This window comes from Muntiacus reevesi, chromosome 2, assembly GCF_963930625.1.
Source record: "Muntiacus reevesi chromosome 2, mMunRee1.1, whole genome shotgun sequence".
In the NCBI taxonomy this organism is placed as follows: domain Eukaryota; kingdom Metazoa; phylum Chordata; class Mammalia; order Artiodactyla; family Cervidae; genus Muntiacus; species Muntiacus reevesi.
In genome coordinates, this window is record NC_089250.1 from 174,967,806 (window position 1) to 174,991,789 (window position 23,984).

The following is a 23,984-nucleotide window of genomic DNA, read 5'->3' on the forward strand; positions in this document are numbered from 1 at the left end:
TCTTTCTCTCTCCTCCAGTCTCTCTGGGCAGTCCTTGAGGTGGGTCTGCCACCCATTCAGACCCTTCAGTGGCTCCCAATTGCCTGCAAACAGCACAGACTCCTCGTCCCCCAGTCTTCAGTCGTGCTGGCTTAGGTCTGAGGCCACCCACCCTTAGCACAGTCCCGCATAGGCTCCAGGAACAGGAGAGGAGCCTGCTCACCTATTTGTTAAGCACAGTGGCCATGTCAGTCTCTCTCCACAATGCTCTGTGGTCCTAGCATGCCTGGCACACAGTAGGTACGCAGCAGAGGCTCACTAGCTTAATTTCCACAGCTGCTTGTGCACAAGTGGGTTTCAGTCCATCTGCCAGCTCCAGCAAATCCTACAACTGCCCAGAGCTCGGTATGGAAGAGGGCTCAGTGGGGAAGAGTTGGGTGATCCACTAGTGATGTCTGCCATGGGCAGAGGCTGTGGACGGGGTGATAAACGTGTGAGCGATCTGAAACGTGCCCTTTATGCTGGACTTGCTGACTTGGTTAATTAATCACTTCATGCCGCAAGCCAGAAATGGCCTCTGCTGGACGCGGTTCTGCCACTATCAGCAAACCAGCTGGGGGAAAGCCTCCCGAAGGAGCTCGAGGGGTGCACGCACCCCCGCTTCTCTTGCTCTGGAGGGAGCCTGTGGCCGCCCAGGGGCCCCTGACCGTCTGTCCTCTCCTAACTGTCCTCAGATCATGCAGCTCCTCACCAAAGGCAACCGGCAGCGCACGCAGGAGCCCACGGCCACCAACAAGACGTCGTCCCGCTCGCACGCGGTGCTGCAGGTCACCGTGCGCCGGCGCGGCCGCGGCGCACACCTGGCGGAGGAAGTGCGCGTCGGCAGGCTCTTCATGGTGGACCTGGCGGGCTCGGAGCGGGCGTCCCAGGTTCGCGTCCTCTCCGTCCCCGTCAGGCAGCCCCTCAGGCCGCGGCGTCTCCAGCACCTAGAACAGCGCCCGGCCCAGGGGAGGCGCCCGCCGAGCGTGTGCCAAGCGAATGCGTCCTCGGCAGGCGCAGGGGGCCAGGCCGTCTCGGAGGGTTCCCGCGCGGCAGGGCCTGAGGGCACCAGAGACAAAGATGGGCGACACCCCGGCCGCCCTCGGGGAGCTCACGGCCCCTGGGGGCGGCCGGGAGACAGACGTGCGAGCTGATAATGAAGCACCGGGAGGCCCGAGCTTTGAGATTCGGGGTTACACGGCGGCTGTGGAGCCCAGAGGAAGGGGGTCCTCAGGGCCGAGTCCGAAAGGTCACCAGGAGTTCGGTGGGTGAGAGGAAGCCCCTCAGGCGGAGAGAGCGGTGCCTGCGCTGGGGCTGTCGGGATGTCCACCGGGGCCCCGCCCACTCGCAACCCCCCCACCACAGAGGCCCCGCCCGCCCCGCCCCGAGCCCCGCCCACCCGCTGCGGTCACGCCCAGCACCCGCGCCCCACCCGCCGCACCGCGGTACCTGTTGTGGGAGGTCAGGACTGTTCCAGCCGCTGCCCCAGGGCGGAGCGTTCTTTGAAGGCAGATCCTAGACCAGCGCCAGGAACAGAGACGACGCTTAACGGCGGCCATGTCAGAACAACAGTAATGTTACCAACAAAGGACATTTTATGTCCTTCTAACGCACCAGTCTTTCCTGGTGGCTCAGTGGTAAAAGAATCCGCCTACCAGTGCAGGAGACGCGGGTTCGATCCCTGGGTCAGGAAGATCCACTGGAGAAGGAAATGGAAGCCCACTCCAGTATGCTTGCCTGGAGAATCCCATGGACGGAGAAACCTGGTGGGCTACAGTCCATGGGGTCGCAAAACAGACACAACTCAGCAACTATACAACAACGCACTTAGCACTCATCACCCACATAATCCCCCAACGCCTAGAGGGCAGAAAGCCTCCTGCCCGCTTTACAAATGCAAGGCTGTGACCTGAGGTGGTGTGACTTCACCTACACAAAGGTACTAAATGGATCTGGGCTTTGGGCCTAGAGGGTTTTGGCCCCAATCCTTGCCTTTCACTACTGATATTTGTAGTCCAGTTTGCGGGTCACCTGGGTAAGTTCGATCCCTGGGTCGGGAAGATCCCCTGGAGAAGGGAATGGCAACCCACTCCAGTATTCTTGCCTGGAAAGTCCCATGGATGGAGGAGCCTGGTGGGTTACAGTCCATGGGGTTGCAAAGAGTCGGGCGCGACTATGCAACTTTACTTCACTTTGCGGTCTGTGCTCTGAGTCCTCAGGGCTTATTGACCGTTACCTTGCTTCACTCATTCATTCCTTCATCTGCTCGTCACCTGGCCCGGCCCTGGTGCCTGGGTTACTGAAAGGAGCAGAGCCTGGCCAGCTGGCCCAGAAGCCAACAGAGTCAGTGTATTGTGTTAATACAGAATGGAATTCGAGATCCAGTAAGGCCAAACAGTCAGAAGAGAGCTACCACTGAGAAAATAGTCTGTTACTCACAGTTCCCAAGAGGAGAGGGCATGAGAAGACATGAGTGCCCCACAGGGAGGCACCAGGGTCGGCCAGGAGGCAGAGGGAACAAGGGGAAAACGTGGACAAGATCTTTCTTGTGGTTTCTATGAAGACAGGCTGAGCATGGGCAAGGAGTGGGCTCTGGAGCACAGGGATGCCCCTGGCTGACTGGTACCTGCCCTGAGTGATGAGGGTGAGCAACACCTCCCCACCAGCGGCCTCTCTTCATGCAGACCCAGAACCAAGGCAAGAGGATGAAGGAGGGCGCCCACATCAACCGCTCCCTGCTGGCACTGGGCAACTGCATCAACGCACTCAGCGAAAAGGGTGGCAGCCGGGCGCAGTATGTGAACTTCCGGGACAGCAAACTGACGCGTCTGCTGAAGGTACGAAGGCATGGCTGCAGCATCTGACTGCATCTTTCAGGATTTACCTGGGCCAAAGGGCCCTTCCAGTTATCCCTGAGGGCAGGAAGGAGCCCCTGAGGGCAGGAAAACACTGTAGAAACCACCTCTGCTCTCTGCTCGACTCCCCTCCATCTCTGTGAGTGTAGTCTAACCCATGCTTGCATACTCCCAGGGACATGGAGCTCACTGCCTCACTGAGGCTGCCTGTCCCATGGCAGACAGTCTGACCACGAAAAACTTCATACCACTCATACCAAGCTGAATGCTGTCACCTTCATTCTATGGAAGGCAGGGCAGAGATAGGCAGATAGGCAAAGCTATACATAAGTGGCCCTGTAAGAGTGGCCTCTTGGTCTAATGTGCTCACATCTGAGTGAAAGGCACATGGGGAGGCCTGCCCCAGGTCTTCTCATCCTGAGTGTCACCTCCCCGAGCACTGACTCCTGGGCCAGCTCAGCTGCCCTTCTCGGGCTTTGGAGCGGGAAGCTCAGATGGTCCAGCAGAGCTTGGTACAGGTCGGGGAGGGGTGCATCACCAGGCAGGTGGGGGCCCCCGTCCCGTCATCCCCAGCTGGCACCTTGCCCCGAGCAGGACGCCCTGGGAGGGAACAGCCGGACCGTGATGATCGCCCACATCAGCCCGGCCAGCACACACTTCGAGGAGTCGCGGACCACCCTGCTGTACGCCTACCGGGCCAAGAACATCAAGACGAGGGTGAGCCGCTCGCCCCCACTCCCCTCGCCCCCTCCCTGCCCCATCCCTCTCTTTCACTCTCCCACCTGCTCACTGACTCTACAGCTCTCCCTCTGAGGCTCTGGGGGAGGCGCCCTGATAAAACCATCATCATCATCACCGGAGCTTCTGCTCCCACACAAACCCTGAGCCCAGCAGAGGGGAGGCAGCTATGAAACATGAACCCACACAGACAAATGTACCATTTCCAGTTGTGGTGGGCGCTCTATAAGAGAGCCTCAGGGCGCTGCAAGGAAGAATAACAGAGAAGGCCGGATTCACAGGGGTCTTCACCAAAGAGGACTGGGTCAGGCAGGGGAGCTGAGCTACGGGTGATAAAGAGAGTGTGTCTGTGCAAAGTGGGGGCCGTTGAGCATGTCTGGTTAAAGCGCGAGTGTGTGTGCCCCGTGTGCCCAGGAAGAGGTCGGGACAGCTACCTGTGTCCCGCCGCTCCAGCCCACTCCGCAGTTGCTACAGAGCACGGGGTGGAGCCCATGCAGACAGATAGCCTCTAAGACACATCGTTGGACCAGAAAAGCAAGTTAAAGAATAACAGCTACAGTCTGATGTAACTTATGTAAATGCCCAAAAGCAGAACGTACACCCCCACATTCCCCATGTGCGTCTCTCTAGGTATGTGAACACATATACATATAACGCCACACAGAAAAGGATCTAGAAGGGGCACGCCAAAATGGTAGCAGTGTCTACCCACGGAGAGGGCTTTCAGAAACCTCTTGTTGGACTGGACATATTTTAAATTATGGCAAAATGTACGTAACATAAAATCCACCCCTTTAACCATTTTAAACAGCACAGTTTGGTGGCATTAGGTACATCAGTTTGTTGCACACCCATCACCACTGTCATCTCCAGAACTCATTTCATCTCCCCAAACTGAAGCTCTGTTCCCATTAAATAGTAACCCCCTCCCCCCTCCCCCAACCCGTGACCCCCACCCTCCCCCTTCCTGTGAACCCGACTCCTCCGAGGACCTCACACGTGGGTCCTGCAGTATCTCCCTTCTGGGTCTGGCTTATTTCATTTTTCGTCACGTCCTCAGGGTCCACCCATGTGGTAGCAGGTGTCGGAGCCTTCCCTTTTAAGCCTCCAGCCTTCCTGTTTAAGGCTGAAGAGTGCTGATTTGAGTTTTCCTTGCGAAACGTGCTTGCGTGTTCCCATCGCGTGAAAGGAGTCTCTCCCAGGGCAGCCGCGGGCCCTGACCTTGGTCGCGTCCGGCCACCAGGTCAAGCGTAACCTGCTGAGCGTGTCCTACCACATCGCACAGTACACGGACGTCATCTCTGACCTGCGCGGGCAGATCCAGCGCCTCAAGGCCAAGGTGGAAAGGCAGGAGAGGGAGCGGAGGGGTGAACCTGGCGGCCGGGATGCTCAAGGTAGGGCCAGCACACCTGCACCCCCTGCGAGGGGCTGCCCCGAGCCCACGGCCTCCTCCTGCCTGGCGCTAGGTCCTTGCTGAGCGTCCCACCCCTTAAATCAAATGCTTCATCCACTGGCATTCGGCAGGCCCACTGTGTGGGGCAGCCTCCCCCTCTTGTCTTACTCTGGATCGTTTCTGCCCCGAAGTGGAACCCACACGCAGCAGGCAGCTGCTGTCCAGTCCTTCCTTCTCCCCAAACCGGTTTGATCTCGGAGGCCTCCTTTTGGAGGAGAGCATACCATCGTTTTACTCTAAGATTCATCAGTAAGTTTAAAAGATGCCCTTAAAAAAATACTTGTGATGAAGTTAAGTAGACGGGTGTGTACACACACACTTCTTTTCGTTTATTAAGATAAGCTTTGCCATAGTAAATAGAGGACTTTTGAAAATCAATAAGAACAAAAACAAAGGGCTTCCCAGGTGGTGTAGTGGTAAAGAATCTGCCTGCCGATGCAGGAGATGCAAGGGACTCAGGTTTGATCCCTGGGTCGGGAAGATCTGGAGCAGGAAATGGCAACCCACTCCAGTGTCTTGCCTGGAAAATTCCATTGGGTGGAGGAGCTTGGCAGGCTACAGTCCCTGAAGTCGTAAAGAGGTGGACATAACTGAGCACACACACACACAAGGAAGAACAAACAGCCCAGTTTACAAATACAGGTGAGGAAATGAATAGGCACTGGAGAGAGTCTCTAGTGGCTGTAAACATAGGAAAAAATTCTCAATTGCATTAGGAAACAGACGCAGATTGGAACTGTTTTCACTTATCGGACTGTCTAACATTAAAATGTCAGGTAGTATTAAATGGATGATAAAGGGCAGGAATGTCCACACTAGAGTCTGCTTGTCCTGCCCCTTCTGGTGGGCACTTTGGGCTCTCTAGTCACATAACCCCCTTGCCCACGTGGGTGCCTTTTTCTCTTTGGTAAATTTGGGGCTTTGAGTTTCTGTTGGAGCGAGACAGTGAAGGAAGATTTCAAAGAAGAGGGGCTGTTGACGAGACAGAGCCCCATGGGGCCAGCTGAGGGCTTCAGGGAGTGGTGGCAGTGGTCGATGGGCTGTTGTAGAGAATCTATAAAACCAGGTGATGACTGGGAAACTTGGGCTTGTCTGGAGTCAGGGGTCAACAGGGAGACATGCTGTAAAATAGTTCTCATCCTGCTGGTCTGTTAGTTACCGGGACTCAGCTTGGTGGTCTGAGGAGGTGGGCAGCGTCGCGGAGAGGGTGGGGGGTCTCATGGTGAGGGCATGAGGGGCTTCCCTTGGGTCCTGCTCTGGCGAGCCTAGGGATGCTGTGGGATGCTGATGTCCACGCTCTCCCAGGATCCTTCCTTTACGAGCGTCTCCTAGGATTCTGTGTGGTTTGTTTTAATGACTGCAATGATTTGCTCATCTGAGTGCATCACAATTTATTTCACCAATTCCAGATTGCTTGATGTTCAGGGAAAAGCTACCCCCTAACCACTGCCCTCAAGGTCAGGGGAACCGATCACTTATGACCAGGGTAGAGCTAACTGCTGGAACAAGCAGAGAAAACCGTGGATTAACCACTGCACAACTGCTTGGTAGGACCTGACCATGGGAAACAGAAATAGTTTTGTTCTGTGGAACTCACATTCTAGCAGGAAAAGCAGGTGTTGAACATACCACCAAATTATGGATACACAGGAGACTGCCAAGGAGAAGGCAGGATGTTATCAGAGCAAGTGGCAGACGGACCCAGATTGACAGTCTGGGAGCATTTCCCGGAGAAAGAGAGGTCAAAGCTGAGATGGATAACCTAGCCCCACTCCTGGGATTCCTGAGACTCAAATCCATGCAATCCGAGCCCAAAATAGGCAAATGGAGAGTCTAAATCACTCTAAGTTATCCATCCAAGTATCCATCCATCCATCCATTCATCGCTCATCCATCCATCCATTCATCTGTCATCCACCCATTTATCCATCCACCCATCCATCCACTCATCATCCACCCATCCATCTATCCATCCATCTGTCATCTATCCATCATCTCCCCATCCACCCATCGTCTACCCATCCACCCATCCATTAATCCATCCATCCGTCATCCACCCATCCATGCTTCCATCCATCTATCCAAGCATTCAGCCATCCATTCACCAGCCCATCCACCCATCCAGCCTCCCTGCTTTGTCTACCCTCCATACGCACTGTGTTTAAAGCCCCTCTTTGGGCCAGATCCTACGCTGCTGGGCAAGCATGGATTTGACTCTGGCCTGGATGGCCAGGTGCAGCTGGCTCTCTTCCTGCCCCAGCCACCATCCCTGCCCCCGACGCAGAGGAGGACAGCCGCCTGCAGATGAACAGGATCCGGGCGCAGCTCATCGGGGCCTTCAAGGAGCAGCTGGAGATGCGGCGCAGCCTGGTGGAGCTGGAGAACATCAACATCGAGCTGGACGTGGACACGTCCCGCCACCTGCTGACCATCGCCGAGTGAGCCATCCCCAGGGGGACTTCCACCACAGGCATCCTCCCTTCCTTCATCTCCCTCCCTGTGGCTAAGCTGGGCCAGTGGGAGAGCCTTCCAGGCCGCTTTGGCTTCCTGCTGCAGGCCCAGTCCCAACAGGTTAGGGTCAACCCCATTTTACAGCGAGGATGCTGAGGTCAGACGGAATGTGGAAACTGTGTCCCCTTGCTGGGGTCTTTCTACCGTTCCAGTCTCACTCGCGGTTCACACCTACTGTGAGTGACTGACTGGCTGTGTGGAAAGGGACTGGCCATGCAGGTTTTCATCCAGACCAGGGTCACTGGAGGGCGAGGAGGTGCTGTAATAGCCATCCTGCCGGGGCGATGGTGTCAGTGGGACTTCCCTGGACAACCTGGACACATGTCCACGCGCTGATGGGCCCGGCGCCGTGCCCTGAGTCCGCTTCTTCTCCAGTCCTTCCCATTTCTCCTCCTTATTCTCCCTTCCTGTGTAGTTTCTTAATTAGGCAAACGGCAGGGCAGCTGCACTGGACGGATTCCTCTGTCTCTGCCCTCGCCCCTCCGCGTCCTCCTTCCTCGCAGTTTCCACTCGATCCTCCTTGTAGTTTAGGTTCCATTTCTGGCGCCCTGTGCGCACCTTTGCAGGTGTCGCCTGAGCCGGGTCATCCCAGTCCGTCCTCACAGAGCCCTGGGGGTGCTGTAGTCTCCAAAGTTTACAGCTGAGGAGCTGTGGCAGGGGGCCCATGGTCACCCTGACGGCCCTGGGGTTGGAGGCATGCTGGGCTGGCTGCTGAGTTCTGCACTTGGCGGTCCTGCCACAAATGTTGACTGCTTCTTTACTTCCTTCCAACGTTTCTTAAGACTTCTTGTTTTCCATATGTGTAGAAGGCATCAGATAGCAGACCCAGTTCTGCCCCATTTTCACACCCACACCTGCCAACTGGGACTCACAGGGACTCCAGGGCCAGATGCCAGGGCCCCCAGCTCGGGCGTGGCCTGCACTCTGACCCCTGACCCCTCTGTGTGGCTGCAGCTGGGAGCGGGAGAACACCCACCATGTGACGCGCAGGGCCGGGACGCCCAAGAAGGACGAGGAGGTGCTGGAGGCCGGCCCAAAAGGGGACGAGGGCCAGCCCGCAGAGCCGCACGAGGTAGCCCTGGCCAGGGAGGAGGTCAACATGCTCCTGGCCGAGCAGCGGAAAACCGCCGCCCTCAAGGTGCGGGAGAGACAGCGCGTCCGCGGGCTCAGCCGGGGTGCCGCGAGTCACTAACGCTCTTTGATCGAAGCTGATGCATTACGCCCTCCTGGGATAGTCGTTCAGAGTAGGGCTGATCATGACCATCCTACAGGTGGGGAAACTGAGGCTCGGAGATGAGCAGGATTGTCCCCCAGCCCCAGAGAGCAGGACCTGACCTGAGTCTGATGCCATGGTCCATGCCCTTTCGATTTATGGTTGTGGCTACACTGGGGGTCACGGGGGGCTGTGGAAGCGAGGCCTGAGTGGTGGTGTGATGTCTCCCGAGCCCTCTGCCTGCCCATCTGTGGCGCTGTCCATCGGCATCCCCTCAGGCTCCCCTGAGGCTGGTCTCAGGCCCGTGGCTCGGGGACGAGGAGTGTGGTCAGAGGAAGCCCAGACTCCAGGCTCCTCTCCGGAGAGAGAACTCTTCTCACATTCCTCTTTTCTGAGAAGAGCCGGCTATTTATATGAGCTATTTATATAATAGCTGGTTATCTAATAGTCTCACTTCAGAAAAATGACAGAACTGGCGCCTGATGGAGACTTTGGGGAAAATACCAGTGAAGCTGGCTACTATTTCAGCCCATTAGCTAAATGTTAGCAGGTGTATTTTCAGGCAAGCGGAGAAGGCATCTGATGATGTCATGTTGCTAAAAGCAGGCAGCATTTATTTCACTTAAAAGCTATTTGCCAAACCAAGAACCTCTTAATATTATTGCATCTGCCTGTTGCAATTTGGAGATTACATGATCTCACTGCAAAAGTTCTCTAACATTTAAAAATAAGAAAAACGCCTTCTTCTTAAACAGATAACGTGCCTCAGCAGGGAACATGGCCTCCAAGAGCCAAGTATAGACGCTGAGCTGTGCCGTGTACATGTGGGCCTACTGATGAATTAATTAATTGGTCGATCAGTCAATAACAAATCAGCGTTTTAAGTGTCCAGTTCCGTGTCAGGCCCCGAGGCCATAAAGATGAACAAGATACTAAGACTTAAGCTGTCAGTCTACTGGGAAGAGACACAAACGTGTACACTTCAGTATGGTAGCAGGATAATAGATGTAGGAGCAGGGTGCCAGGGAGCTGGCGGAGGGGCTGTTGATTCGGGGGGGCATGGGTCTGGAAGGAAGAGAGGAGGATCTTGCTAGGGCAGCTGAGCCAGCTTCTCCCAAATGGATCCCTTCTCAGCCCCTGAGGATGAAGACACAGAAGGCTGGTGCAGGGCCTCATGGGCCGCACTAGGGGCTGGCGTCCCACCTGCCCCTAGGGACCATGAGTTTGAGGATGGGATGCAGGCAGCTTCGGCCTGAGCGTTACTATCTGGGGGACTGGATGGAGCTATGAGGTGTGGTGATGGTTTCAGGTGTCATCGTGGCCAGGCTGCCATACCCAGGGATCTGATTGAATAAATGCTCATATAGGTGCTGCTGTGAAGGTTTTTGGGCTTCCCTGGTGGCTCAGATGGTAAAGAACCCACCTGCAATGCAGGAGACCCAGGTTTGACCCCTGGGTCGGGAAGATCCCTGGAAGGGACTGGCTACCCACCCTAGTGTTTGTGCCTGGAGAACCGCATGGTTGGAGGAGCCTGGCAGGTTATACTGTAACAGGGTCGAAAAGGAGTCGGACACGGCTGAGTGAAGGTATTTGGTAGGTGAGGTGAACATCTGCAGTCAGTTGACTGTAAGTAAAGATTACCCCAGATAGAGTGGCTGGGCCTCATGCAGTCCGCTGAAAGGTCTTACCAGCAAAACACAGGATTCTAGAGAAGAGAAGATTCTGCCCCAAGACCGCACCACTGGCTCCCGACTGAGTTTCCAGCCAGTTGGCCTGCCTGATGGGTTTTGGACACACCAGTCCCAGTTTTTTAAAATAAATCTCTGTGGGAACTTCCCTGGCGGCCCAGTGGTTAAGATTCCATGCTTCCATTTCAGGGGGCATGGATTCAATCCCTAGTTGGAAAACTAAAATCCCATATGCTTTGCAGCTTGGCCAAAAAAAAAAATCTCTGTGTGAGTCTATGTGTGTATATGTACGTGCTGTGTGCTAAGTTGCTTTAGTTCAGTTCAGTCGCTCAGTTAATGTCTGACTCTCTGTGACCTCATGGACTGCAGCACACCAGGCCTCCCTGTCCATCACCAACTCCCAGAGTTTACCCAAACTCATCTCCATTGAGTCGGTGATGCCATCCAACCAGCTCATCTAAGTTGCTTCAGTCGTGTCCAACTTTGTGACCCTGTAGACTGTAGCCTGCCAGCCTCTTTCCATGGGATTCTCCAGGCAAGGCTAATGGAGTGGGATACCGTGCCCCTCTATGTAAGTGTGTGCATGTGTGTGTGTGTATACATATACATACAAACATGTACATGAATGTGTATATATGTATTTATATACACAGAAACATGTAAACACATATATATACACAAACATGTATAAATATTGTTCTGTTTCTCTGGAGCCCTGACTCACCCACAGAGTAAAATCAAGGGTCTCGGGCAGACCTCACAGTCCCCCCACCCGCCCCCCTCCGCTGACTTTCTGCAAGAGGGCTGCAGTCGACGAGCCAGGCCTCCCGTCTTTCTGCTCCTTCTTAAGTCTGACTTCGGCCCAAAAGAACCAGGGCCTCACTTTCAGATAAAGTGAAGTCACTCAGTCATGTCCAACTTTTTGCGACCCCATGGACAGTAGCTCGCCAGGCTCCTCCGTCCATGGGATTTTCCAGGCAAGAGTACTGGAGTGGGTGGCCATTTCCTTCTCCAGAGGATCTTCCTGACCCAGGGATCGAACCCCGGTCTCCTGCATTGTAGGCAGACGCTTTACCCTCTGAGCCACCGGGGAAGTGAACTTTCAGATAAGAGGTCTCCAATACAGAGGCTGTAGAGGCATCCCTGCAGAGCCTTCTCTGTGACGACCAGGGCCATCTTACAACAGCGTCACAGCGTGAAAACAGGCAGCCTTGGTGTCCCACAGCAGATGCTGTGGTGAGGACTAAGCCCTGGGTCTGTTCTAAAGTGCCAGGCAAGGGACTTCCCTGGTGGACTAGTGGCTAAGACGCCACACTCCCAATGCAGAGGGCTGGGGTTCAATTCCCTGGTCGGGGAACTAGATCCCGCATGTGGCAACCAAGAACCCGGAGCATCCAAATACATAAATCAATAAAAATAATTACTTCTTAAAATGCCGTGCATTAATAGAACATTCAAGAACGTTCAAGATGAGGCCAACAGATCAGGAGACAACTGCCTTGGAAAGATCGTTTGTTACTCAAAGTTCGCAAGAAGGGGCATGCGATGCCAGGCAGGGCCACACTAGGAGACCCCAGAGCGGCTGGAGGCAGAGGGAGGGAGGGTCAGTGCGGACCAGAGACCTCACTGAGGTTTCTGCGGGAGGAGTGGACAAGGCGGAGTGGGCAGCTGAGGACTGAGGTTTCTGCGGAAGGAGTGGACAAGGCAGGGTGGGCAGCTGAGGATTGGCTGGTCTGGATCGTTCCCACAGGCTCCGGGGCACAGGGCCCGTCCCGGGTTGTTTGGTACTGATAGCTTATGGTGAAAGATGTCGAATTTGTGCTCTCCAAAGAAGATTTAGCTTCGGGACCAGGGACTAGGCGTGATCACTCAACAGCGTTGCAGAGTTTTATCAAAGTAAGAAAAGGGACAGGGAAAGCTTCTGACACAGACTCGGAAGGGGACTGAGAGTGCCCGCCTCGCTAGTGTTAGCAAGGGAGTTAAATACTTTTTTTAATTGGTTATTACAATTAATCAAAAGAATGTCTCAAGTTTGTGAAAGTTTTACCAGACCCACTCCCAAAATTTACATTTTAGGATAACAGGATGAGAATTTAACAATAGAAAGATCCTACCAGACCCACTCCCATAATATACATTCTAAGACATCAGGATTAGTCAGGTTTTCAGGAAGAAGAAACTGCCCTCAAGCAGGGTACATTGTTGTCACGCGATCCCTAGTACAGAGTTTAAACTGAGTTGTTTGTTGTGTAATCATCAGTTCGAGGTGTAAAGAAAAAAACGTTTTATGTGACTAAGATGTAGAGGAAAAAAAAGTTTGTCCTTTCCTCCTCCTTGAGAGCCCCAGACTCCTTTCTCCTCCTCAGGGACCCCGGACTTCTTTTCAACCTGCCTAGGAATGGACTATCCAGTTACCTGTCCTGGGTGATGAGGGCAGGTGGACAGTGGCCCAGACTGTGGAACCCCGTGGAGGAGAGGGAGAGGGTTTGGGCTCTGGGTTGGCTGGTCTGCAGTGAAAGATGTGCCTCAGGGCGAGTTGTTTGCTGTCTGTCGGACTTGGCTGTTCTGGGGGAGCTGCCCCTGCAGGGTCAGCAGGGTCCCCAGATGCGACAGCATCAGAACAGGAAATGAAGGACACGCTTAATGTGGGGCACGTCCTCACAGTCAATCCCGCATGTTTCTGTGAGCGCGATTGCAAACCAGAGTCTGTAAGGACGAGCGGACTTGGCAGCAGCAGAGACCCCGGGCGTCTGCCCTGAACCCTTGGTCTCTCCGCCAGGCGGGCCTGGAGCAGCGTCTGGCCAACGCCAAGAAGAAGGCCTCACAGATGGAGGAGCTGCTGCCCAAGCAGGCCATCAGCGAGGACCAACGGGAGGTGCTGCGGCTGCTCTGCCGGGCGCACGAGCTGGAGGTGGAGAACACGGAGCTGCAGGCCCACCGCCTGCGCGGGAGAAGCCTGCTGTGCCAGAAGGACTTCCTGATCCAGCGCTGCCAGCAGCACCGGCTGCTATGTGAGCGGATCATCCGGGAGCAGCGGCAGCTGATCCAGGGTGAGGCCCGCCCGCCGCCCCGTCCTCGGGCCCCCCGTCTCCGTCAGGGTTACCTTCTGGGAAGAGCAGCCCCCGGGTGCTTCAATCCCTGCGTCCTGGGTCGGGAAGGTCCCCTGGAGAAGGAAAAAGCAACCCACTCCCGTGTTCTTGCCTGGAGAGTCCCATGGACAGAGGAGCCTGGCGGGCTGCAGTCCACGGGCTCACACAGAGTCGGACACGACTGAGCGACTCACACTTTTCTGGAAAGAGTGGGCAGTGCATGTGGTCCCCAGAAAGCCGCACCCCGCACAGCAGGCCGGGAGGCGCCAGTCTCCAGCCCTGTCCCCGCCCTCCGCTCCCTGTTCTCAGTCCTGGGTGGACACCTTACGAGTGGTTCTTTTGTTGTTGTTGTTATTTATTTGCTTCTGACTGCTGGGTCCTTGTTGCCGCAAGGGCTTTTCTCTAGGTGCGGTGAGCGGGCTTCTCACTGCGGCGGCTTCAGAGCCTGGGTGGGCTCTAGGGCACATGGACTTCAGTACTTGTGGCGCATGGGCTTAGTTGTTCCACGGCACATGGGATCTTCCCAGATCAGAGATCAAACCCACGTTTCTTGCATTGGCAGGCCGATTCTTTACCACTGAGCCACCAGAGAAGCCCTAGGGATGTTCTTTAGTGTTTTTACTTTTTGGCCTCACTGCACTAGACCACTGGGGAACTCCTGCTCTTTAACTTTTAAATTGAAGTTTATTTATCCTTTAGAATTGCTAATGATATGATTTTATGATTTGAAGGCAATACATGAACATAACAGAAAACTTTAAAAATAGGAACGCAAAGAAGACGACCCACAGAAACCCCGCTCTGTAGAAAAATCTTTTTATCAGATTGGCGCATTGCCTTCAAACTTCCAAAAAAGAAACTGTCTTTCTAACAAGTGATGGATGTTTCGCCCCATCTCTGCTTCCCCGACTCCCGCAGACAGCAGCCTGGTGGTGCCGGAGGCCCTGGAGCAGCGGTACCGTCTGTTCTCCCGGGAGCTGGGCGCGGGCACACTGAACCGCCTGCTGCTGCTGCACGCCGTGATGGCCAGCTCCCTGCGCGTGAGTCGGCTTCGGGTTCGGGCTCTGCTTGGCACGGCCCCCTCCTGCCTGGCCTGTGTGCTAGCCCTGGGGTGCACTGGCCCCAGTAGAGAGAAGAGGGAACTCAGAAACCCCACGAACCAGGCTGCCTAGAGCCAGAGGCACCTGGGGCTGGGCTGGATAGGGCCGTGCCACCCGCCAGGATCCAGGCAGGTTTCAGACGAGGCGTCCCTGGGGGAGGGGGCCTGTGTGCTGCTCCCACGGCAGGTCTGTCCCCTGGGCTGTTGTAAGGATCCCTCGTGGGATCCTAGGGTAAGTGTCAGGGTCCCCAAGACTGCCCCCCTCAGGCTCAGTTCACTGAAAGGACTCGCAGAACTCAGAAAGGCCATTGTACCACCTAGACTCGACAAACACCCGACAAGCACTCGACAAACCACCTATCCTCCCAGTCACTGGCACCCACTCTGTTTCCTGTCTCCGTGACCCTGACTCCCCCGGGGACCTCACAGAAGTGGAGTCACCCAGTTCTGTCCTTCGGCGTCTGCTTATCCCTCTGAGCATCACGTCCTCATGGTCCATCCGTGCTGCGGCAGCTGTCAGCGTTCCCTTCCGTGTTGAGGCTGAATCACAGCCCGTGTGTGGATGGAGCACACTGTGCTTACTCATCACCCATTGACGGGCACTCGGGTTGTTCCACCTTTTGGTTGTTGTGAATAGGGCTGCTCCCAAAGTGGGTGCACACGCATATTTGTGTCCTGCTTGCAGTTCTTTTGGTGACGCCCCCGGGAGTGGGATTGCTGGATCCTGTGTATGGTGATTCTGTCTGACTTTCTGAGGCCCTGCTGGCTATAGAGAGTGCTGGTAACAGCGTCTCCTTTATGCACCGATTTGCCCAGGGTCAAGGCTGTGCCCGGTGCTTCCTGGGCTCTGGCCCTTTCTGCCTGCGATGGGAGGCATAGTGGAGGAGCCCGTGATTCCTTCCAGAGGTTCTGGCTCCTCGGGCCCTGTTTGACGACACAGCCCGCTCGTGTCTATGTTCCCTGCCGCCTCACCCCGCCCTCTGTCTGGTCCCAGGATGGCTCTGTTCTGAACATCTCTCCCCCGCCAGAGGAGCCCAGCCGAGACCAGCTGGACGACAGGGAGGACCTCCCGTGGGGCGCCCAGTTTGAGCTGCCCCCCACGCTGCTGGATCTAGACAGGTGACAGGGCCCCCTTTCTAGGCCATGGGCATCACCTGGTTCCCAGGGTGAGGTGGAGCCCAGATGGGGAACCGGAGGCTGGCAGGTGGATATCCAGCCAGAGCCGCTGACGTGTGACCCTGGGCGCATCTTGTGAGGCAAGGCTAATGCCTAGTCCTTGCAGAGTTGTTTAAGGGGAATAAGTGTGGGTACGCACCACACGGAGCGATTGTGAGACTGGGTTCTTTGATGCTAGAAAGACCAGCTGTACTTCACATGTGGTTTCCTTTCACCATCAGCCTGCGGCTCCCAACCTCAGCGCTTTCCTCCTCTTTTCTGTCCTTCTTTCTTTTCCTCTGGTGTCTCCAACGCACCCAGACTCAGACTTGTAGACTGAAGACTACATACTCACCACCTGGTTTAATAGCTAATGTTCCCCGTGCGTGTGTCACCACCTCAGCTTGGGCTGCAATAACCAGACACCACAGACCAGGGGACTTAAACAGCAGAAATTATTTTCTCACAGCCCTGGAGACTGGATGAAGGACCCGGGGCCCCAGCCCCGGCCCTGCTGAGACCTCTGTGTTTTATCCACAGTGACAGTTACAAGTCATCAAAAGCCACGCCGTCGAAAAAGCTGGACAAGAAAGACTCCCTCCTCCCCCACTCCTCGCTCCACATCCTGCTGAGCCCGGCGGCTCACGAGGTTGGTGTGTGCGGTGCTAATGGGCCCAAAGCTCTAGTGAGGCTCCCCAGCCCGAGTGGGTGCTTGGGGGCCTGTCAGTGCTGGCCCAGGGCGAGCGTGAGAGAAGCTTCTGGAAAGCAGATTGTCCTGAAGCAGCCATCACAATGGTGGTGACCATGTATTGAGCCCAGCTAGTGTCACCACATTAGGGTTTGAAACGTCTAGGCCAAAACACTACAGATCAGGAGGCTTAAAGCTCAGACGTTCATTCTCTCCCACTTCTGGGGCCTGGAAGTCCAAGGTCAGGTGTCCCAGGACTGCACTCCCCCCACAGGCTCCAGGGGAGGGTCCCTGTGGCCTCGTCCAGCCCCTGGGGGCTCTGGGCTCCTGGGCGGCCTCCCCAACGTCTGCCTCTGTCTTTACGGCCTCCTCCCTCTGTGGTTCTGTGTCTCCCTTCTTGTAAACCCCCCCCGCCCCCCGGGGATCCAAGACCCACACTCAATCCAAAGGTCACACTCGGGGTCCAAGGTGGACATGGACTTGGGGTCACCATTGACCAACCCACTACAGACACTCCCCCAGCCGTGCACAGCAGGAATGGGCGTCACCCTCACTTTATAAACAGGAAATGAGACCCAGAGTAGCCAGGTGACCACTCGTGACCCCTGTCGCTGGGTCTGCTGCTGGGCCCAACCTGGGGCCGCTGACGGTCCACCGCTGCAACGTTCCCCACAGAAGCCAGGCTCCCAGAGCATGAAGACACTGGTCTCCAAGCTGTGCTCCCCGGCCAGCCGGGAGCCAGGCACCCCCACCTCGAGGACGGTGGCGGAGGCCGGGCTGAGTGCCCAGGCCCTCAAGGAGATGGCCGTAGGCACCAAGAGCATCGCCCTCATCGCAGCCACCCGGCGCTCCAGGGCACAGGACCGCGAGGGCAGCAGTGGCCGCTCCTCCCTCCACCCTGCAGAGGAGGCAGCTCCAGACCCCAAGGACCCCAAGCCCAGCGTCACCACGGAGACAATCCCGGCCGACAGGAAGTGGCCACAAGCCAGCCCGGGCAGGGCCTGCTCTGCAGAGAGGAAGGCCAGGGGGAAGCCGTCACGCCTCCTCACTGGGAGCGTCCAGCCGGTAGGTGGACAGGAGCCTGGGGGTGCTGGTCCCAGGGGTTCACTCAGAGCAGAGGAGGGGGACAGCAGGACTGACCTCAACAAAATCATGGTGGGGGCGGGAGTGCCTAGCACACCAGGGAGGGAAGAGAACCAGACCCCCCCGCCCCCCGTCACTGTGACCTTGTCCCTTCCTCCTGAACTGAAGCCACATGTGTGCACATCACGTGTGGTCATCATTCTAGGGAAACACAGTTTTGTGATCTGGGTCTTTTTCCCTAACATTATTTCATGAATTTTCATGTGCCTACCTAGTATTTGCACTTTATAAAAGGCACATGACTTGATTCTTGTGGATTCCCTGGTGGCTTAGTTGGTAAAGAATCCACCTGCAATGCAGGAGACCTGGGTTGGTTCCCTGGGTCGGGAAGATTCTTTGAGAAGGAAGTGGCCACCCACTCCAGTATTCTGACCTGGAGATTTCAATGGACAGAGGAGCCTGGTGGGTTACAGTCCGTGGGACTGTAAAGAGTCGGACACGACTGAGCGACTAATACTTAGTTGATTCTAAACCACGTGAGATAAATAACAGTTGGTGAGAGGTGAGTTGCTATGCACTAATGACCAGGAGATGTCTTTCCTCCCCAAGCCTGGCAACCGGCCCTCTGTCATATCTGCAGAGGGATGACCGGACACACATGATTCCGTTTGTGGCCACTTTGTGGGTTTCTGCTCCCCGTTAAATGGCCACGCAGGTTGTCTTTCTTTTTTTTTTTTGGCCATGCCGCACAGTGTGTGGGATGTTCGCTCCCCAACCAGGGATTGAACCTGTGACTCCCACATTGGGAGCACGGAGTCTTAACCACTGGATCACCAGGGAGGTCCCTGTCTTTCATTTTTGACCATCATGCACGATGCTTATGTATCTCTATGGGAACAGATTTCTTCATGCTGAGTTACTTTCCTGAGATATTAGGCAGTGAACACCTGTGGCAAAGCCTCAACAAATAGCATTAAGCAAAAGCAGAGAGCAGGTGGAAGAGTTTAAGTGACCACAATGGTGGGAGTGACATTTGCATGGGGGGTGGGGGCGCGGAGTCCCTGGGTGCAAATGGAGCTCGTCTTCACCGGGAGGGGCTTGCCTCTCACCATCCACTTGGTTAAGTAAACCGAGTGTGCCTAAGGGAGCAGGCTACTCCTGGGGGCGTTGCTGGTGGCCAGAGGGCTGCCAGAGCTCCACTCTGCCCCTGCGGGTGAGACCCTGAGTCCTGCTGGACACACAGTGGGCATTTGCTAATTCAAATAGAAATGACTCTGGTGACTCTTCAGTGGAACAAAAGTGAGACAGCGGCAAGGAGCAGAAGGTGGGTGTAGTGGTCAGGGTTATCCTGAGAAATAGGACCAAAAGAATGTGTGTGTGTGTATATGTTCACCCCACCCCCACCACCATACAAACACACATGCCAGCTACCAGAGCCAATGTTTCTGTTCAAGTCCAAAAGCAGGAAAACGCTGATCTCCCAGCTAAAGGTTGTCAGAGAGGGCATCTCTCTGACTCATGGGAGAGTCAGCCCTTTTGTTCTATGCAGGCTGTCAACTGATTGGATGAAGCCCACCCCATTAGAGAGAGCCATCTGCTTTACTTGGTTGATGGGTTTAAATGGTAACCATCACAGTGGTTTAGATGAGAACCCCTTCCATGGGGGCATGTGGTTGAGAAGGGAAAAGCCCGGGGACAAAAACCCAGAACAGCATCAATCATTCATTCATTCTTGGTGGTGGTTGAAAGTGAATGTTAGCAGTGATTCTGCCCATTGTGTTCACTAAGATACCCACATAGCTGGCGCACAGTAGGTGTTTAATCAGTGCATGGCTGCAGCTCAAAGTGACCTTGACATTTCATTCCTTCTCTACCTGCTCCCCATACTTGGTCATATTTCCCCCCATAGGCAACAGAAAAACTTCAGCCACCCTCCATGGATCATATAGCCGAGAGCCAGCCTCCCCCTGCACTCCCTCAGCTGTCAAAGTCTCTGGGAAAGAGCTTTCTCCCTGCTGTACCTTCAGCCTCTAAGATGAAACCCAGCCTCAGTATTCATGCAGGTATATGATCGAAAAAGGAAAATAGCAAGTTGGGTTCTTTTCTGCATCTCTGCCCCTCCTCTCAAATGTTTGGCAGGTGTGACAGTCTGGGCTGTTATCAGTTGTCTGCTCCTTGGTGTGAGTGAGGTTTCAGGTTTTTTTAGGCAGCAGGTCAGTCATAACCACTGGCTCTTTGAAAAGATATATTTGGGGGTGTGCTCAGTTTTGCTGCTGGCCTGCCTGATGTCCCAGTAGAGTTTGAGGCAGTGATTGAATTTGTGCGCATATGGCTGATTGCCTTTACTCAGTCTGCACCCCGGGCCCCTGTGGGTTCTCTCAGTGCTGGTTTGAGTCCCACCTTCTGCGGTGGTTGTTACTACAAAAATAAGTACTCATCATGAAAACTTTGGAATATAGATAACATCATAAATAAAGGAGAAACCACTTGTAAACCCCACCACCCAGGAATGATCTCTGTAAGATCATTCCTTCCTCATGGGGTGCTCAGGGACATGAACATATGTCCCCTATTATGGGATGTTAGGATTGTGTCCAGTTTATCACAGTTGTGGGAACAGATTGGTGGATGACAGCCCTCCTCAAAGGGGTCACCAGCTGTTACTGACCTGCCATCAGAGGAGCACGGAAGTTGAGGTCAAGGGTTTAGAAAAGAACGTGGCAGTCAGATTCGACGGAACCACAGCTTGTCATCAATGGCCTAGATTCCGTCTTTAAGAAATTTTTCATTTAATCTTCCTAGTAATTTGCTTTGGTTATATTTGCAAAATTCTCAGCCCCATATAGGCTGAGAAGCAGGCAAGCAAGCTAGTCCTCACCGTGGATGGTTGGGAGCACTGGCCTGTATCGCCGCATAACAAGCATTCACATTTACTGAGCTCATCCTATGTGCTAGGCTCCGTGAGCACAGGGATGATGGTGGATCTCAATCACTGCTTTATGCCCAGTAATTACAACAGGTTCTCAATAAATAGCAGCAAAATGGACAGATGAATGAACGAGTGAGTAGGGGTAACCATGAGCAGAGACCTGGGGAAGTGGGCACCTGACTCGACCCTAGGAGAGACCCCTTATCTCCCCACCACACCTTCCTTGCTTCTTTCCTGTTTGATGATGGCATCTGATTAAACCTTTCAATGAACCCAGAGAATCCTCTCATAACCAAGTCAAGGTCAGCTAAGAGCAAGGAGGGAACAGAAAGAGGAAGGAAGAGTGTGGTTGAGAAGAATAGGGAGGAGCCACAAGCCAGAGGGGAAAATTCCAGAAAGTCTTAAGCTCAGGAGCTCATGGAAAACACAGCCCCTCACAGAGATGTAGGAGAAAAAAAATGAGGTAACTTCAGTGAACAGCCAGCACATAGTGAGTCTGAATATAGTGCATCAGACCCTCCTTATTTAGTTTATTCCCGGGATTCACTGGGTGGTCCCTGAAAATAATGATATTCTCTCCTCTCTGGTTCACTGTTATAGATGAAAGCACACTGCACGTGCCGGAGGTCAGCTTCACCTTTCCCATCGCCACCTGGCAGAGCAGCCCAGGCCTGAGCAGGGCACCCCTCCTGCCCCGGGACATCCGAGGTCAGTGCCTACCTCTCCCAGACACACATGCTCTCATCTGTCAGAGCGTGAGTACCTCAGACATGGCTGCTCATCACACACCCTGTCACTGGTGGGGCTGTGACATCACTGCGCCTGAACTTCAGATCTGACCTAACCTGTCAACACACGGCACTCAACTGTGAGAGCTGGGACACCAAGACACTTATACCTAAGACGTGAGCTCTCACCTCAGCCGCTCACGTGAGGAGGTGGAGACCATAGTGCACGTGTTACCTCAGACATAACCGATGCCACAGGTACCTTCCCCTGAGAAGGTGTGACCGCATCGCAGCTGTACCTCAGACGTGACAGCTCACCACACACCCCCTTGTCTGAGGAGGCTGAGAAAGAGTGCACATGTGCCTCCACCTCTTCACCTGAGGAGGCCATAAGAGTGTGCCGTGTCCCTCAGATGTGGTCGGTCACCATGTCATGGCCTATACTATACGCCCCCTCACCAGTGGAGCTGTGACGTCAGTACACGAGTACCTCCAACATGACAGCTCCCTGACGCCGCCTCACCCGAACTGCTGTGACGGCGTGAACGTGTACCTCACGTGACTGATAACACACACAGCTTCAATGCAGGAGGCTATGATAGCAGCACACCTGTCTCTTAGACGTGACCAGTCACCTTGTCTCCTAACATGAGGAGGCTGTGACAGTTAGCATGTGTACCTAAGATGTGAGTGATCACCACACATCCCGTCACCAGGAGAGCAGTGACAGGGGTGCATCAGTACCTCCAACAGGGCAGCTCAGACAAGTCCTCTCAGCTGAGCTGGTGTGACACTGCGCACCCATCCATCAGATATGATGGATATGACATGCCCCTTCGCCTGTGAAGGTTGTGACAACAGTGAGTGTGTCCACAGATGTGACCATTTAATAAAAGTCCTCTCACCTGACGAGGGTGTGACAGAGTACAGTTGTAGCTCAGACATGACAGATACCACAGGGCCCATCACTTAAGGAGGCTGTGACAGCGTGTGTGTGTCCTTCAGAAGTGACTAGTGACCACACGTCTCATTTCAGAAGGGTGTGACAGAAGGCGTGGGAACCTCGAATGTGACTGATATCAAGAGCTTTCTTCGCCCGAGGAGGCTCAGAGCATTGCACGTGACTCTCAGACAGGATAGATTGCCAGCTCTCCTCACCTGAGCAGTATTTCATGAGTAGCTCACATCTGATGAGTCACATGTGTCTCCTATTTAAGGAGGTTGTCACAGCATGCATATTTACCTCAGACCAGATGAATATAAAAGGTTATTTCCCCTGAGGAGACTATGACAGCATGCACACCTTTACTCAGACCTGACCAATATAAAAGGCTTTTCACCTGAGCAGGCTGTGAGAACAGTGCAAATAACCCTCAAAGGTGCCCAGTCACATGTCTCCGCACCTGAGGAGGCTGTGAACAGCAATCACATTTACCTCAGAAGTGACGGGTATGAAAATCTTCCTCACATGATGAGACTGTTACAGCATTGCACATAATTCTCAGACATGATCAGTCACCATGACTGTCCTCACGCGAGGAGGTCATTACAGCATTACATGTGCAGTTAACATGTGATGAGTCACCAGTGTCTCCTCACCTAAGGGGGTCATGGCAGCATGCACGCTTTACCTCAGAAAAAATGATATAGAAAGCTTTTCAGCTCAGGAGGCTGTGAGAGCAGTGCACGTATCTCACATGTGCCCAGGCACCACGTGTCTCCTCACCTGAGGAGTCTGTGACAGTATGTACATTTAACTCAAACAGGAATCATACCACAGTTTCTCTCAGCAGAGGAGGCTATTAATGAATGGGATGTGTTCCTCAAACAGGATCAGTCACAACGTGTTCTCTTCACTTGAGGAGGGTGAGAGAACATGCACATTAACCTGAGAAGTGACTCATATAAAAATATTCCTTACCTGCTAAGGCTGTGACAGCATTGCTTGTAGGTCACATGTGACAAGTCACCACAGGTCTCCCCCCTTAAGAGACGACGACAGTATGGGCATTTCCCTCAGATTTGACCAATACCACAGGTCTCCTCACCGGTGGAAGCCATTACTGAATTGAATGTGTTCCTGAAATGTGACCAGTCACCACCTATCTCCTCACCTGAGGTTACTCTGACAGAACCGAACGTGTTCTTCCAAAGTGCGTGTGTGCATGTGTCCGTGCGTGCGTGCTGAGTTGCTTCAGTCGTGTCCAACTCTTTGTGACGCTATAGCCTGTAGCCCACCAGGCTCCTCTGTCCATGCGATTCTCCAGGCAAGAACAACTGGAGTGGATTGCTGTGCCCACCTCTGGGGGATCTTTCTGACCCAGGGATTGAACTTGCATCTTCTGTGATTCCTGTATTGTAAGCAGATTCTTTACCACTGAGCCACCAGGGAAGGCCTCTTCAAACGTGACCAGTCATTAGACTTCTCCTCACTTGAGGAGTCTGAGAGAGCAGGTACATATACCTCATTGGAGCAGTACTACAGGCCCCTCCCCTGAGGAGGCTATTACTGAACTGCGCATGTTCTTCCAGTGTCACTGGTTACTGTGAGTCTCCTCACCTGAGGAGGCTGGGACAGAATTGCCTATGCTTCTCAAATGTGACCAGTCACTATGTGTCTCCTCACCTGAGCAGGCTTAGAGAATATGCATGTTTACCTCAGACATGGCCCATATCAGAAGATTCCTCACCTAAGAAGGCAATTACAGCATTGCACATAGCTCACACACGATGAGTC

At 54.3% G+C, this 23,984-nt stretch overlaps 1 protein-coding gene across 1 annotated transcript in view; it reads left to right on the forward strand.

Moving 5' to 3' along the window:
• The window catches only part of LOC136157323 (kinesin-like protein KIF19), a 28,424-nt gene extending 6,615 nt beyond the window's left edge, over positions 1-21,809 (forward strand). Inside the window, exons 7-20 of the mRNA XM_065919246.1 lie at positions 714-908; positions 2,703-2,855; positions 3,468-3,590; positions 4,855-5,005; positions 5,546-5,577; positions 7,351-7,502; positions 8,530-8,713; positions 13,256-13,526; positions 14,484-14,605; positions 15,659-15,783; positions 16,360-16,468; positions 17,183-17,572; positions 21,179-21,227; positions 21,661-21,809. Of these exons, the coding sequence (XP_065775318.1) occupies positions 714-908; positions 2,703-2,855; positions 3,468-3,590; positions 4,855-5,005; positions 5,546-5,577; positions 7,351-7,502; positions 8,530-8,713; positions 13,256-13,526; positions 14,484-14,605; positions 15,659-15,783; positions 16,360-16,468; positions 17,183-17,572; positions 21,179-21,227; positions 21,661-21,809 (2,205 nt within the window). The remainder of the gene's footprint in view (positions 1-713; positions 909-2,702; positions 2,856-3,467; positions 3,591-4,854; positions 5,006-5,545; positions 5,578-7,350; positions 7,503-8,529; positions 8,714-13,255; positions 13,527-14,483; positions 14,606-15,658; positions 15,784-16,359; positions 16,469-17,182; positions 17,573-21,178; positions 21,228-21,660) is intronic.
• The last annotated feature ends 2,175 nt before the right edge of the window (positions 21,810-23,984 follow it).